The sequence below is a fragment of the Castanea sativa genome, chromosome 11 (genome assembly GCF_040712315.1).
Source record: "Castanea sativa cultivar Marrone di Chiusa Pesio chromosome 11, ASM4071231v1".
Classification (NCBI taxonomy): Eukaryota; Viridiplantae; Streptophyta; class Magnoliopsida; order Fagales; family Fagaceae; genus Castanea; species Castanea sativa.
Window position 1 is genome coordinate 51,884,139 of NC_134023.1, and position 15,065 is coordinate 51,899,203.

Consider the following 15,065-nt stretch of genomic DNA (forward strand, 5'->3'; position numbering starts at 1 on the left):
GATACCTTTGGAATCTGGGTTTCCCACATTGAGGACAAGTTCTTTCAGCCCAGGAAATAACGATGGCCTTCTGGAGAAAAGCCTGGATCTGGTTGAGGAATGGCGAGAGGCCGCCATGGTCCAAATGACTTATTATCAGCAGAAGCTCAAACGAGGATATGATGCTCATGTGAAGCTAAGGCCACTAGCGCCTGGGGATTTGGTGTTGAGGAAAGTCATGGGTACTTCCAAAAATCCAGCGTGGGGAAAGCTAGCACCAAATTAGGAAGGACCATACGGAATCATTTCTGTAGCGGGCATAGGGTCATATCGCTTAGCTGATCTAGATGAAAAAATTGTACAACGCCCTTGGAATGTAAATAACCTAAGAATGTATTATTATTAATAAAAAGCACTTTTGTCGTTCGTTGTTCAAATTATTATTATGTAACAGTTCGATTTACTTATTCCGAATATCAAATAGAAACTTGGTCATGTATGGTCCCCGGACCACATACCTCGTGGAAATTGATATCTTATTGATTGTTAAACAGAACCTTAGTTATGTCGGATCCTCGGACCTTCTACTTTGGGGAAATTAATATTTCAATTCGCTATTTCTAAATATCAAACAGAAACTTGGTCATGCATGGTCCTCGGACCACATATGTCGTGGAAATTGATATCTTATTGATTGTTAAACAGAACCTTAGTTATGTCGGGTCCTCAGACCTTCTACTTTGGGAAAATTAACGTTTCAAATCACTATTTTTAAATATCAAACAGAAACTTGGTCATGCATGGTCCTCGGACCACATACCTCGTGGAAATTGATATCTTATTGATTGTTAAACAGAACCTTAGTTATGTCAGGTCCTCGGACCTTCTACTTTGGGGAAATTAAAGTTTCAATTCGCTATTTCTAAATATCAAACAGAAACTTGGTCATGCATGGTACTCGGACCACATACCTCGTGAAAATTGATATCTTATTGATTGTTAAACAGAACCTTAGTTATGTCGGGTTCTCGGACCTTCTACTTTGGGAAAATTAACATTTCAATTCGCTATTTCTAAATATCAAACAGAAACTTGGTCATACATGGTCCTCGGACCACATACCTCGTGGAAATTGATATCTTATTGACTGTTAAACAAAACCTTAGTTACGTCGGGTCCTTAGACCCTCTACTTCGGGGAAATTAGCAGAAACTGTGTCTCATGAGTGTTGATGTGTTAATGAACCACAGTAAGTTTGGTGGATTTCTTTATGCCCCAAACTAAATGCTAAGTTCAGCTTTAGATTGTGTATTGCTGTATTGCATATATTATGGTTTTGAGGCATAATTTACATATATATACTAGGTGTATGTACTTTTATTTGAAGTTACTGTTAATCGAAATGTTGTAAAGATTTTACTATGTATTAGGGGATGGAGTTAATTGTTCCACTCATGTAATTTTGCGCTAAGGAGAAGCGAATTAGTATTTTTGTACTGAAGGTTGGAAGTCAGTTGAAGATCAAAACTTTCCAATTTCTCATTAATTTTGTCAAGATATACACTGGAAATGAAAGCCCTAATACAAAAATTATTACATGAGAAAAGGGGAGGGAGTCCTAACTGGCCTAGGTCTTAAACCTTGGTGGGGGGGTTCTATTTGGATGTGCTGGCAGCCCCTTTTGCTTTGCTGTCCTCCTCTGTTTATTTTAGCTCCGCTTTGAATGAGGTCTGAACTTGTTTCCCTTTGTCTTTTGCCACTGGTGGAGGAACATTGGGCTCGGCATTCTTGCTCGGAGGCTTCTCGGCTTCGTCGCCCTGTTCCTTCTCTTTGTCAGAACCAGCAGGTTCTTTAGGAGTTGGAATGGGTTCTGGAATGATGGATGGTTGCGTTGAAGGCGCTGTCTCGTGGGTAGGTGCGACAGGAGGAAGCTTTTCGAGCACTTGGATGTCCTGAGGAAGCTAAATGTTCTCAGGTTTCCTCAACTCAGAAGTCGTGGGAATCCCTGCCACATTCAGAGCGTCTGCCCACACTTGTTGGTGATATTCCCTGCATAGCTCTGCGAACTCCTCTGTCAGTTGATTTTCTGTTGCCTCAACCCCTTCTTTGTAAGCAGCCTTCTTGGCAGCCTCCATGCTTTCCTTAAGGGTACGAGCCTCTTCCCTCACTTGAGCAAGCTCCTTCTTCAGGTCAGAGTTTTCTTGATGGGCTTTGGACAAGTCCTCATCCTTTTGACGTAGAAGTTTGCGTTGCCCCTCCACCTGAGTTTTCATCGTTTTAAAGCTGGCCTCGGCACCATCTCTCTCCCTCTTCTCCTCTGTCAGCTGCTTGGTTAAGTTCTCGTTCTCCACAAGGGCTTGGCCTAAGGCCTTCTCGGTCTCCTGTCTGACCTCAAGTTCAGCTGTAGCCTTCTTCCGAGAGTCTTCCACCCACTTTTATGCATCAAAGACTTCTTGTATGGCCTGCGTTAAAGTATTAAATAAATGCATTATTGTTAAAGCAAATTCAAAGTACATGTGAACGATTTTTTCGCTAAAGTGTAATGAAAGCAGTACGGTGGGGGTAAATACAAGACACTCACCAAAGCCAAGTCCCTTTTGAGAGAGAGAAAAAGATGTGGTTGAGTCATCTTATCTAGGGCATCCATGTCCTTTGGTAGGAGAAGAGGCCGTTCCAAAGCCTCAGTTAGGTGATGAGCGTGTCCTTGCTGGAACGCCCTGATGCTGGATTGGCAGAAGATTGGGACCCCATCTAGCTTCAGTTCGGGAAACCAGTTGGCCTGTGTACGGCGTACCTTGGCCAAGTCACGGTTCTCCCCACTCTCCACTGAAAAGGCGTGAGTTTTACCTTGGCCTACTTTCTGTTGTTGTTGTTGTTGCTTGAGTTTCTTCTGCCTTTTCCTCTTTGTCTCCTCAGCCTTGTTCTTCCTCTTCTTCTTAGGATCTGGGATGTGAACCTTGGGGTCAGTAGGAGGAGGGGTGGTGGCAGAGGGGGAGGGATCTGTGGATCAACAGCGCCCTTTTTAGAGGCTTTTGTGCCCCTCTTAGACATCAGCTTCCTAAGAGTAGACATGTCGTCTTCCTCAGAGCTAGAGTCGGGTTGTGCTATTATTAAACCCTTTATGCCAGAAGTTTCTACAGGCACGTGCTCTTTGTCCGAGAGGATGACGAGTTGATCCTCTCGAGGTCTCTCAGCTTCTTCAAGGCGAAACTATTCAATTTCCTCGTCAAGCGATCGTTGCAAAGATGACGGTTCTTCTCGGATGGCTGTCGTCTGGGAATGCGCTGAGAGAGGAATTGCAGCGATGGGGCAAGAATACAATATGATGGAGGGGTCATCTGGGAGTTTGTGGTCAGAAAGGAAGCCTCGTCGTGAAATATCTATCCTTTTGCATCGTTGGTCTCCTATGGTGATCGCGTTGTCAATCTTTTGAAAATCATCTGATAAAGGATCGTATCCTAATATCAGGTGGGTTGCTCTCACTTGTTGGTTTTCGATAACAAACATTTCGGATCGAAGAACGCGATTGAGGTCCGCGATGCTACAAAGGCTTAGACGCGGCCGTACGTGTTGTTTATCCGTAAAAAACATTCGAGGAGATAAGCATGGTTAGATCAACAATGAATATTAAAGAAAGGTGTAGTAATACGCAATGTAACCAAAAATGGTAAAGTTAATGGGACTAAGTTACAGGTTAGGGAATCTAACTCCTATGGAGTCACACTTGGGTCTCCCCATTCGACTAGGCAGTGAGGACCGTTAGACCAGTTTTCTGAGGCGATAAGATAGTCGTCTTTCATGCCTTTGTTGGATTTAGGAAGATAGGATATGAGCCTAACAATGTTAGATCTGGATTTAAGGTAATATCCTACGCCTTTAAGTTTATGGCACTCGTACATGTAAACGACGTCATGCTATGTGAGGTTCAGACCCATTTGTTCATTTAAAGCGTTGACACAACCTAAGACTCTAAATACATTTGGTGTGCACTGATCTGGGCATAACCTATGGTTACGTAGGTATTCGCTGGTTACGTTTCTCATGGGAAGGGTCATCCCACCTTCTAGGAATACGATGATAGGGATAATAACTTCTCCCTCTCTTCTAGCGTTACCTATGGCTTCTACTGGGCAATATCTCAAGCCTACGTCTTGGGGAATATGATATTTGGCCCGAAAACCCTCCATATCGGCATCGGTATCTACTAAACACTTAAATCTACCCATCTGGTGGGAGTGAGAATGAAAGTTTAGAGAAGGGGAGGGGTCTAGTTGGTGGCCGAGGATAGAGGCCGAGGAGAAATGAGTAAAGGAAGTTGAGAACTTACGGGAAATAGTTAGGCAATTCTTCACGAGCTTCTTGAGAGGAAAGAGAGTGAGTAACTCTTAGACTTGATTGATTTCTGAAAGGATGGATGGAGATTCGGTTTCCTAGGCGTTTTGGCGTGTGGGAGGCGGCCTTAAATCAGAATTATCCCGCCCAAAATTTTAGAGCGAACCCGGACCGTTGGATGCATATCTCACCGTTGAACGTGGGGAACAAGATGTAACTTGTAGTCATTAATGCGAGTGTTCCGAGTTTCGAAGCGTCAGGAGCGGTTGTAAAGGAACGAAAGGACCCCTACACGTGTGGCGATATGCAAAGTGTGTGGAGGGTGCGCTGTTGGTTCAAAACTCTATTTCTCTCCTCGGATGGAGGGAAAAATGAAGTTTTGAGGGGCTATTGTCAGGGGTAAAAATGCTTAAATGCACATTTGGGCCTTTGGCTTGGTTTGTTGGTATAAGTCTATTCAATCAGAGTCTTCGAGGTCTACAGGCCAGTTCGCGCTACAAGGGTAGAGGAATTGTCTGAGGAGGAGTATCTCCTCGGACGGGCCCAGTAAAGGCCATGGGACGTGTTAAAGGATTTAGAGACAGAATTCTAGAAGATCTGTTGGGTAAAGGCTTGATCCAAGCACTCGTTAGAAGGAGGAACGTGTGAGAAATATCTGAGGAAAAAAGCTGCTACCACCGCATTAAAGGCCCTACATCTACCTCCCTGGCTACATTAATGGAGAAATGACATCTGAACAGTAATATTCAGCCTTCCAGCTATTATTTGAAGACTTCAAGAAGGTGGTGGATGAGACAAGTATCTAAGAGGAAAATCTGTGCTACACGTGGGAGAGAAAGAAGAGAAGAAGAGTGATATAAGAGGAGAGGAGAGGTATGAAGAGGGGAGAGGAGGAAAAACTTGAAGACCAATTGTAATCTTTTGCTTAGAGAAAGAAAGACAATACAAGTGGTCCTCGGCTTACGTCCGAGGAGAGTTTGTTGTTATATTCATCTATTATTTGCATAGATTGCGGCATTCTAGCCTGTTTATCAACTCTCCAATATCCCTTAACCTAGATTTCAAACCCATACTCTACAAATTTCATTGTATAAGACTCTTTGGGTCTGGGTCTATCTAGTGATTGGACCGAGTACAAATTGTGCACTTACAACCAATGACCCAAAAATAAGAATTTATTTTCATCATATTGCCTAATTAAGTCAATGCTATCATCATGTTTACAATTTTCCAAACTTATTTCTTCATTAAAATTTTCTTTATCGTCACTCATCATTAACATTTACTATCTTTTCTTGTTCTTTTTATTTTTATAAATTTTTTTTTTCGCATTCTAGTTTCTTGGACTTATAACAATAATGATAAAAATTAAAAAAAAATTATATTGTCAATTAATATTTTATTCATAGTATATAAAATAAATTTGTAACTATTAAAGTGAAGGGTAAGTGTGTATTGTGTAGTCTAATTGTAGGAGAGAGAGGAAAAAAACTTATAAATATATTATTTTAGTATGCTAAATTAAGTAAACTAATAATTTTGTGTTAAAAATGAGTCTAACAACTTGTTAGATTCAAATAAAAGCACAAGTTTTAACAAAAAATTTCATTTTAAAGCATTTGTCTATGTATCGTATGATAAGTACAATTTTACGATTCATACGATACGCACACTGTACTGTACGATTCATAAACACTTACGATATACCGATACGATACGAAACTTTTTACACACAATACAATACGTACAGTACGACACGTATCGCGTATTACAATACGACAATTATGTTCAAGGTATCTTCTTAAGGCTGGGAGTTGAGTGAGACCCTAAAAATTGGCATAAATCACTTCTAATTTGGCTTGCCACGTTAAGAGATATAATGGACTGCAGAGCATGTTGACTACTCAATAAACCATGCAATGCCAATGCATGCAAAAGTTCCATAAAAATATAATTCTTTCTCTCTTTTATTTCATTTTTTAAAAATATGAAATTTGATAATTATGGTAGATTTTTTTAGTTGGATAATTATAGTAATTATTACTATTAGTAGACATTTTTTACTGTTTATATACGGAAATATATATTCTACGAGTAATGCTACAAGCATAAGCTATTTTGCAACAGTTTTAGTTAGATAATTATGGTAGATTTTTTTAGTTGGATAATTATAGTAATTATTACTATTAGTAGACATTTTTTTATACTGTTTATATATGGAAATATATATTCTACCATTTAAATAAAGAATAATGCTACAAACAAACTATTTTATAATATTTTTACAAATTGCTGATGTGACAATTTTTTTTATACAAGATATAATTTTTACTCTAACCTAATCTAAGTGTATATGTGTGTGAATCTCGGCACTTGCCCCCCACATCCCACAAGCATTTATAGGCAAAAATGGGAAATTAGCAATAATTTCCAAACAATATAATTAGTAGTTACTGTTTACAAACTATATTTTTTACTAGCATCTCGAGTCTAAAAGACTCGATTTTGGGCCTATAAATCGAGTTTTTGAGGGTCGATTTTTATGGTCTGATGTGTCATTTTTTCCATGTGGAGTACACTTGGAAATCGTGTCTCTAAGACTCGATTTATAAGTCAAAAAAAAATTTAAGTCTAAGTCTCTATGTACAACAACCCGAACCATTCTACCCAAAAAAATATTGAACGATTTGCCCATTCTGTGCATCCAAGCCATCCCAAAAATGGCGAACCACCCGAACCATCCAAATCCACGGCGAGCAAAACCCAAATCCACGACGGCAAATCTATGGCGAGCAAAACGTAGGCCACGGTGGCAAACCCAAAACTCCACAGCCACAACGACACACTCGCCGCCGATCTACTGCTCACCCCCCCACGGCAACCGTCCAACCCAAATTCAACCTAGCATGGCAAACCTCTACAACAGCAAACCCACCGCGCTGATCTGCTGCACCACGACCACCGCGACCCACCACGCCCCAGGCCCACTACGACCCAGATTCACAAACCACCACCCCGCCGCCACCAGATCCGACTCGCTCCTCAACCAGTAGATCGATGAAGACCCAGACCGAAACCCACGAGTTTGCTTCTTACAGCCTTGATCTTTGCTTCGTCGGCGTGGAGGCCTAACCTAGAGAAAGAGAGTGGGAGACGAGAGCAAGAAGCAAAACTCTGCTTCCTCTAATCCAACCCAACCATCAAAATGCGAGATCTAGAGTGGGGAGATTTGAGACGCGAACCGAGTTCTTGCCGTTTTTGTTTTTGTTTCTAGTTTTTTTTTTTTTTTACTCTGATGAGAAGCTGTAAAGTGGATGAGAAGCTGTAATGGGGGCTTTAAAGGGTTATAAATAGAGTCTTAGATACTCGATTTTCAGGTAGGCGTCACGTGGAAAAAATGCCACATCAGACCATAAAAATCGACCCTCAAAAACTCGATTTATAGGCCCAAAATCGAGTCTTTCAAACTCGAGATGCTAGTAAAAAATATAGTTTGTAAACAGTAACTACTAATTATATTGTTTGGAAATTATGGCTAATATCCCATTTTGGCTAGCATTTATACTTGTGGTAAATTCTTACTAGTTCTAATATGGGTCCATAATTAATATCACATCTTTACTTATAATAACTATTTGGAAAATGCTAAAGCCACATCAGCAGTTTGTAAAAATATTGTAAAATAGTTTGCATTTGTAGCATTATTTTTAAATAAAAAAGTAATGCTACAAGCACAAATTATTTTACAATAGTTTTACAAACTGCTAAGTGCGAACAATGAGTTTAAATGTAAGATAAATTTTAAATCAATTCAAATATATATTATAATAATGACATGAAAAGATATGACTTATGAGGCCTTAATGGTTTAAAATGGGAAAAAAAAAATTAAATACATAGCTTGCCATGATTGGTGTAGTTCAAAGTGGAACAAGATTTGTTTTCTCTTAAAAGCTTATGTGACAAAATATTAGGAGGTCAATCAAAATTTAAACATTTGTTTTGTTGATAATTTGATAATTACAACTATGGTGGGAAGATTTGAATTCTAGATGTCATTGTTGGAAATATTGAATGGAGATTAGGACAAGAATGGTAATCCTTATTACTAGAAATAAAATGTGTTGTAATGGAATAACTAAATCTATTTATAAGTTTGGTTGTAAGTTGTAACGTTAGAGTAAAATTTAAGATATATTTTATGAAATATCCTTATTACTAGAAATATTTCCTAAAAAAATAATATTTTTAAAATTTGAGTGAGATATGAGGTATTTGTTTAATATTTTTTTATTTTCATAATTGATATGTATATATGAAAAGTTTGTTTATTTGAAAGTATATTAATTTTAGCAATTATTACATCTGCTAAGGATTATTTATTACAACTTTTTTAGAGAGGAACAATTATTCCCCATTTTAAAAAAATAGCAATTCATAAGAAATGACTATTTCTTGTAATAAAAACATAATCAAATTACCGAATAGTTAAATTATTTGAATAACTATTATATTACAGTGCCTATTATAATTTACCAACATATCTTAAGAGGTGCCAATTAGTTGAGTTACAAGACTTTTGGCAAAGGTCAAATGTCTTTGGTTTTATAGTATATATGGTAGTTGATAACTTGTGCAATGCTTTGCAAAATTCAACAGAATATGATTTTTGTCACTCTTTTTTTTTTTTTCTAAATATGAAATATGATAATTATGTATTATTAACAAACATTTTTTATGATAAGGTAAGATTCTAATGGAGGATTTAAATTTAGAATATAATTTACGATCAACACACACTATTCCGCAAGGGAAAATACTAGAGATACAAACTTTTTCAGAAAATATTTTACAAATTATTGATGTGATGAGTGATTATTGATAAATGAAAAAAAAAATGATGTTAGTGGTGGTGGTGGGCTCAGTTGAGAGAACCAATAAAAATTGACTACAATAACAGTTTGTAAAAATGTTATAAAATAGTGTGTATCTCTAACATTTTCCATATTTTAGTATTAAACATTTATTAGGATTGTGTTTGTATATGAAACTATATATTATAACATTAAAGAATATATGATATGCTAATATTTCAATTGACGATTTAAAATTTTAAAAATATAAATAAAAAAGAGAATTTAATTTTAATTTTAATAAATATTAGAAGAACAATGTGTAAATTGTAAGATCTTGAAAGCTTGTCAATATTATATATATATATATGTATATATATAATGGTAAGAAGTATTTTCCTATCAAATAAGAGTAATGTTAGAAATATAAACTTTTTTACAAGAAAAGTTTACAAGTTGTTGATGTGGTGAATGATGATTATTAGTAAATGAAAAAGTGATATTAATGGTGGGCTTATGTGAAAACCAATAAGACGTTGGCTATATCAATATTTTGTAAAAATGTTGTAAAATAGTTTGTGACTATAACGTAACTCATCAAATAAATATAGACACGGATATCATAGATAGATTATAGGTAGATTTTTTTGCTCCACTAACAACTTAATACCACTTTCTCAAAAAAAAAAAAACTTAATTAGTATATTTTTGGTAAAAAAAAAAAAATTAAGAGAGGGATTTTGGACATTATAATTAAGCCCAAAGCCCAAAACCCTTCTCTTGGAGGAGGTTACAAAATTAAAAAACCCTAGTGGCCATACAACCGGCCGCCCTTAAAAGTGCACATTGGTAAAAAACCCAAAAACCAAGTCCCTTCCTATATCTTCAATTCTTTCTAGAAAATTATTGTTCTACAACACAAAAAGCAAAACATAAAAAACAAAAAATATATAAATAAAAATAAATAAATTTTCACACACCACACGAGCACCATTGTCACAATAAATTGAGCATTTTAGATTAGGTTCATTTCTCTCTCTCTCTCTCTCTCTCACTCTTGCGGCTAGGGTTTTTGTCTCTCTCTCTCTCTCTCACACACACACTCTCACACAGACACACACAAACACACACACACACACACACTCTCTCATAGATCTAAAACACTTCCGATGATGAAGGAGTTGTTAAGCTAGGGTTCTTGTCCTAACCCCAAATCTCTCACAAACCCCAAACCCTCTCTCTCTCTCTCCATATTTTTGTACCATTTTTTTCTCTAAATTTTTTTAGAGAGAGAGAATAATGGCGACCATGAACCCCTTTGATTTGTTGGGTGACGACGACGCCGAGGACCCGTCGCAGCTGATCGCAGCTCACCAGCCTAAGCCAGCTGCCGCCACCGCCTCCGCCGCCGTGGGGTCGCAGTCGAAGAAGCTGGGTCAGTCCAAGCCGGCTGCGGTGGCGGCTCAGCCCGCCGCTAAGCTTCCTTCCAAGCCTCTCCCTCCTGCTGTAGCTGGTTTGTCCCTCTTGATTCGTCGTCGTTTTGGCTCTTTTGATTGCTTTTTTCACTTTTTATATATTTAATTTAGATTGGTTGTGGATTCATACGCATGCATATACGTATATGTGTACGTATTCGTACGATAAGTGTAATGGGTTTTTGTTGTGGTGTTTATGTGACTCTGTTGTTTGTTTGTTTTTGTTTTGATTAATTTGCAATTTTTGAAATGGGAAATGGGTATTAATAATGAGAAATGTGAATTTGCTGTGGGATGGTTATGGATGTTTCTGGGTTTTGATGTGTTTGCCTGCATAGATAATGTTGAGGTTGGTGATTTTACTTTCAATGATATTGTTAAATTTACAATGTTTTGAATTTTGTGGAAATGGAAAAAAGGTAGTAAAGAAAAAAGAACAGTATGACTTCAGATAGAATAGAATCTTATAAAAGTATATTTTGGACTAAGGCTTGTTTGTTTATTGCTATTATATTTACATGGTGTTTATTAAAATTGCGCTTCTTCGATTTGGGTATTTGTTTTTGTGGGAGTAGTGAGGGAGGCAAGGAGTGAGTCTCGCGGAGGTGGTCGTGGTGGTAGTGGACGTGGATATGGACGTGGCCGTGGTGGTGGCGGTGGATACAATCGTGACTCTGCCAACAATGAGGGATCATTCCCCGATAGTGGGGCTCCTGCTGGTCAAGGTGCTGTTGAAGGAGGGGATTCTGGGAGGTCTGGTGAGAGGCGTGGCTATGGTGGACCTCGTGGACCTTACCGTGGTGGCGGTGGCGGTGGTGGCGGTCGCCGTGGTGGTTTCAGTAATGGAGATGCAGGTGATGTGGAACGCCCTCGAAGGGTATTTGAACGCCGTAGCGGAACTGGGCGCGGGTGAATACTTCTTCTTGAACATCGCATTTTAGTATATGTTACATTTGTCATCAAAATGTTTCTCCATAACACGTGCCTTATACCTAACATATTTCTGTGTAGAAGTGAGGTCAAACGTGATGGAGCTGGCCGTGGGAACTGGGGAACTCAGACTGATGAAGTTGCTCCGTATGTTCATTCTGTACAACATGTCTTTTGTTGCCAAATGATTAAAGAGCCATCTTTTAAAATTAATTTATAATTTTTTATTAAGAAAAATATGTTTAGATTTATAAATTAGTAACATTGCTTGTTCACCTTGTTTTGTTATGCTCAGGGTAACTGAAGAAGCCAGTGAAACTGAGAAGAATGTGGGTGATGAAAAGCCAGTGGGAGAGGAAGAGGCAGCAGATGCCAACAAGGAGACTCCTGCTAATGAAACTGAAGAAAAAGAAGAGGATAAGGTGATTGTCTTCAATTCAAAACATAGTCAATTTCTGTTCCTTTTGTATTCATGTTTTAAGATGGATGCTCAATGCCTACCATGTAGAGTGTAGACCTTGTTGAAGTTTCCTTGGATGATTGCTGTATCATCTCACTGTTACTAAAAAGCCCAACAAAGGATGTGTCAATAGTCTCTTGTTATCCTAATTTAGATAATTACATATTCTTTATCTGAAAGAATTCTGGTGCTCTATATTGCGTTCTTCATACCTGCAAGGAATATAACTTTTAGCAGTTCATTTTTCATTGATTAGAAATCGCCAGATTTCTTTAGGTCGGTAGATGATCTGTCTTTTGTACTGGAATCCTGGAAGTGAGTGTATTTTACTCAGGAATTTCATGTATTTGTCATAAACATTCATATTTTGCTTCGGAGAGTATTTGTTATTGTGGTTGATAAAGTAGCTTCTAAAATGTGCTGTTTTTCATCTATAGATCTTGTTATATTCAATTGATTCACATCTCATTGATGTGAAATCTTTTGCTGTCAGAACTACAGTTTTCTGAAATACAAACAGATTTGGCATTTTTACTATATATCTTGATCCACAAATTTGGGATTAAGTGTGCGTTTGGATTGGGATGAAAAATTAAAATTATTTTACTATTCAGCTTATTTTTGCTACTATTTATGGGCTCCACTGCACTTTTTGGTATTATTTTTGAGCCTCACTATACTATTTCAACTAACTTTTACCTTTATCTACAGTACTTTTAGCAATAAGTTTTCAGTTTCAGCAAAATAAGCGGTATCAAAACACGCCCTAAGAATGGGTTGTTGTTGTATGTTGTTATTGTAAGTTTATTTTCCCCCCATTCGTTGAAGATATGGCCTTTTGTCATTTTTCTATTTTGGATGAGTGAGTTTGACCCCAAAATATGGGAATGGGAGATTTGAACCAATGACTTTTGTCCTTGGATAATTGTGCTACTTCTTGGTACTACAGTCATACTTACCAATAAGAAAATTTTAATAAAAAAAAGGGAAAGCTATAGCTTATGGTTTGTTGCCATTATAATAGGAGATGACTCTGGAGGAGTATGAAAAGGTGCGGGAAGAGAAGAGGAAGGCCCTGCTGACACTTAAGACTGAGGAAAGAAAGGTTGATGCTAAAGAGTTTGAATCCATGCAACAGCTTTCAAACAAGAAGGAAAATAATGATATCTTTATTAAATTGGTGAAATTTTTATACCCTCTTAAGAAGTTTTTCAGTTTTCGTTGATCTATGTAATCAGCACCAGTATATTAATTATCTTTTGCCATTTGATGTTTTTATCTTTTCAGGGCTCTGAAAAGGATAAGCGGCGAGAGGCTCTTGAGAAGGAAGAGAAAGCCAAAAAGGTAATCATACTTTGCCTGCTTATTCTCTCATTTCCAAGATTTTCAAAGATTCCCTCTTTCTGTTTAATTGCTACTTTAGAAAGCATTGTACATAAGGTTTGAATATGTGCTCATCAATTGTGGATTCTTTTTGGTTAGCTGCCCTCTTCTTTGAAAATGGTGTTTTGTAGCTTGTGCATTGGATAACCTAATGTTTGATTTTTTTGTCTATTTCTGAATTTAATGTGGCTAGGAACTTTCAATTTTACATTGGAATGTATTAATAAAGACCTTTTATGGACAATGTGCTCTTAGTCAAATGACACTTTCCCTCATAGGAATGGGTGGGGCATAAGGCCGTGGATTCAAAGCCATTGGGTGCACAAGTAATTTACGAATCAATAAAATAAAATAAAAGAAAGATGTTCCTCTTTTTAGCTAATTTTACAATTTACTGTCTTGATGATAAGTTGCCTATGTTTGCAAGGTATTTAACATGTCTTTTCAATTTATTTACGAACAACTAAAAACACAGTTTTACAGAACAAGCATCAAAATGCAAACAAGCCAACAGTCAGCCAACTAACAGAGCTAGGCTAAAACAGATTCAGGAATTCTCCACAAGCAACAAAGAGTCCTATTGAGAATAGAGTTCTTAATTAATGCCTTTTGTGACATTATTGTTCATGTTTCCTATGTTTTGCTATTTAGTGATGCTATCTTGAATAAATTTTCTTGTTTTTCATTCTTTCTGGGTTTCTGTTTCTTCTTTGAGCTTAATACTGAACTCTTATTATGTGGTATGTTTGTTATAGTCGGTCAGCATCAATGAGTTCTTGAAGCCTACTGAAGGAGAAAGGCACTTCACCCCCGGTGGTCGGGGTCGGGGTCGTGGTCGTGGTTCAAGAGGAGGGTATGGTGGAAACACAATAACAAGCAATGTGGCAGCCCCATCTATTGAAGATCCTAGTCAATTCCCAACCTTAGGTGGCAAGTGAGATTCTCCAAGGCCCCGCGATAAGGATCTCAATGGTTTTTACATTTTTGGGTTCTTTGGTCTAAGCAGGAAAATGACTCAATAAGTGGATTTCCTGTATTTTTAAAATTTTATGCCTTAAAATGTAAATTTCAGGTTGTTCTTCATATGTTCCCCTGTAGTTTTTTCTTTTCTTTTCTTTTCTTCGTAATTGGTATGCTTTGTTTTTACTGTTTTTGAGACTTTGGGGCATATGAGAGGATTTACTTATGACTACAATTCATTATTGCCTAGTTTTGTTTCAGAACACGTTTTACATTTTGGATTTTGGTTTTGCCTGAAAAGTGAGGGTGGTGGTACGAACGGGGTCTTTTTGCACGGTTACTCTGCCCTTGTTCAGATCAAAACTAGGCGAATGGAAGGAAAATGATGGTGAAATCCAATCGAGGGAAAGAGTTGGCTTATGAACTATTTGCTATTCAGCGTTTATAACAGGTTTTAGGTTCTGCAGCTTCTGCCCTTGGAACTCCCTAAAAACTCTAATCTTCGTTTCCAGTTTTAAAGCCTTTGCATCTCCAAAATATTTGCTCCTCATATCTACAAATAGTGTATTTGCTTTGTATTTACGCTCTGTTTGTTTGTTTCAACAATGATATATTTTAGAATGAGTCATTTTTTAAGAAGCATTTTTTATAAAACTATCTTATTTTTTAATGTTTGGTAGCAACTTTAAATGA

General features: G+C 37.4%; 1 protein-coding gene across 2 annotated transcripts; it reads left to right on the top strand.

Moving 5' to 3' along the window:
• The first annotated feature begins 10,078 nt into the window (after positions 1-10,078).
• Positions 10,079-14,632, top strand: LOC142615773 (RGG repeats nuclear RNA binding protein B-like). 2 transcript variants are annotated; one of them, XM_075788599.1, is made up of 7 exons: positions 10,079-10,677; positions 11,215-11,548; positions 11,651-11,716; positions 11,865-11,991; positions 13,054-13,209; positions 13,317-13,373; positions 14,168-14,632. In XM_075788599.1, the coding sequence occupies exons 1-7, from the start codon at positions 10,464-10,466 to the stop codon at positions 14,348-14,350; spliced, it is 1,137 nt and encodes a 378-aa protein (XP_075644714.1). In that variant the 5' UTR covers positions 10,079-10,463; the 3' UTR covers positions 14,351-14,632. The 2 variants fall into 2 exon arrangements, with proteins under 2 accessions (XP_075644714.1, XP_075644716.1); XM_075788601.1 differs by having other exon boundaries at positions 11,654-11,716.
• Positions 14,633-15,065: the final 433 nt, after the last annotated feature.

Excerpts from the sequence above, each read along its gene's own strand:
- LOC142615773 (XM_075788599.1), top strand. The coding sequence starts at position 10,464 with ATGGCGACCATGAACCCCTTTGATTTGTTGGGTGACGACGACGCCGAG. Across the intron at positions 11,992-13,053 it reads AAGAAAAAGAAGAGGATAAG|GAGATGACTCTGGAGGAGTA; the intron begins GTGATTGTCTTC and ends CCATTATAATAG. Across the intron at positions 13,374-14,167 it reads AGGAAGAGAAAGCCAAAAAG|TCGGTCAGCATCAATGAGTT; the intron begins GTAATCATACTT and ends TGTTTGTTATAG.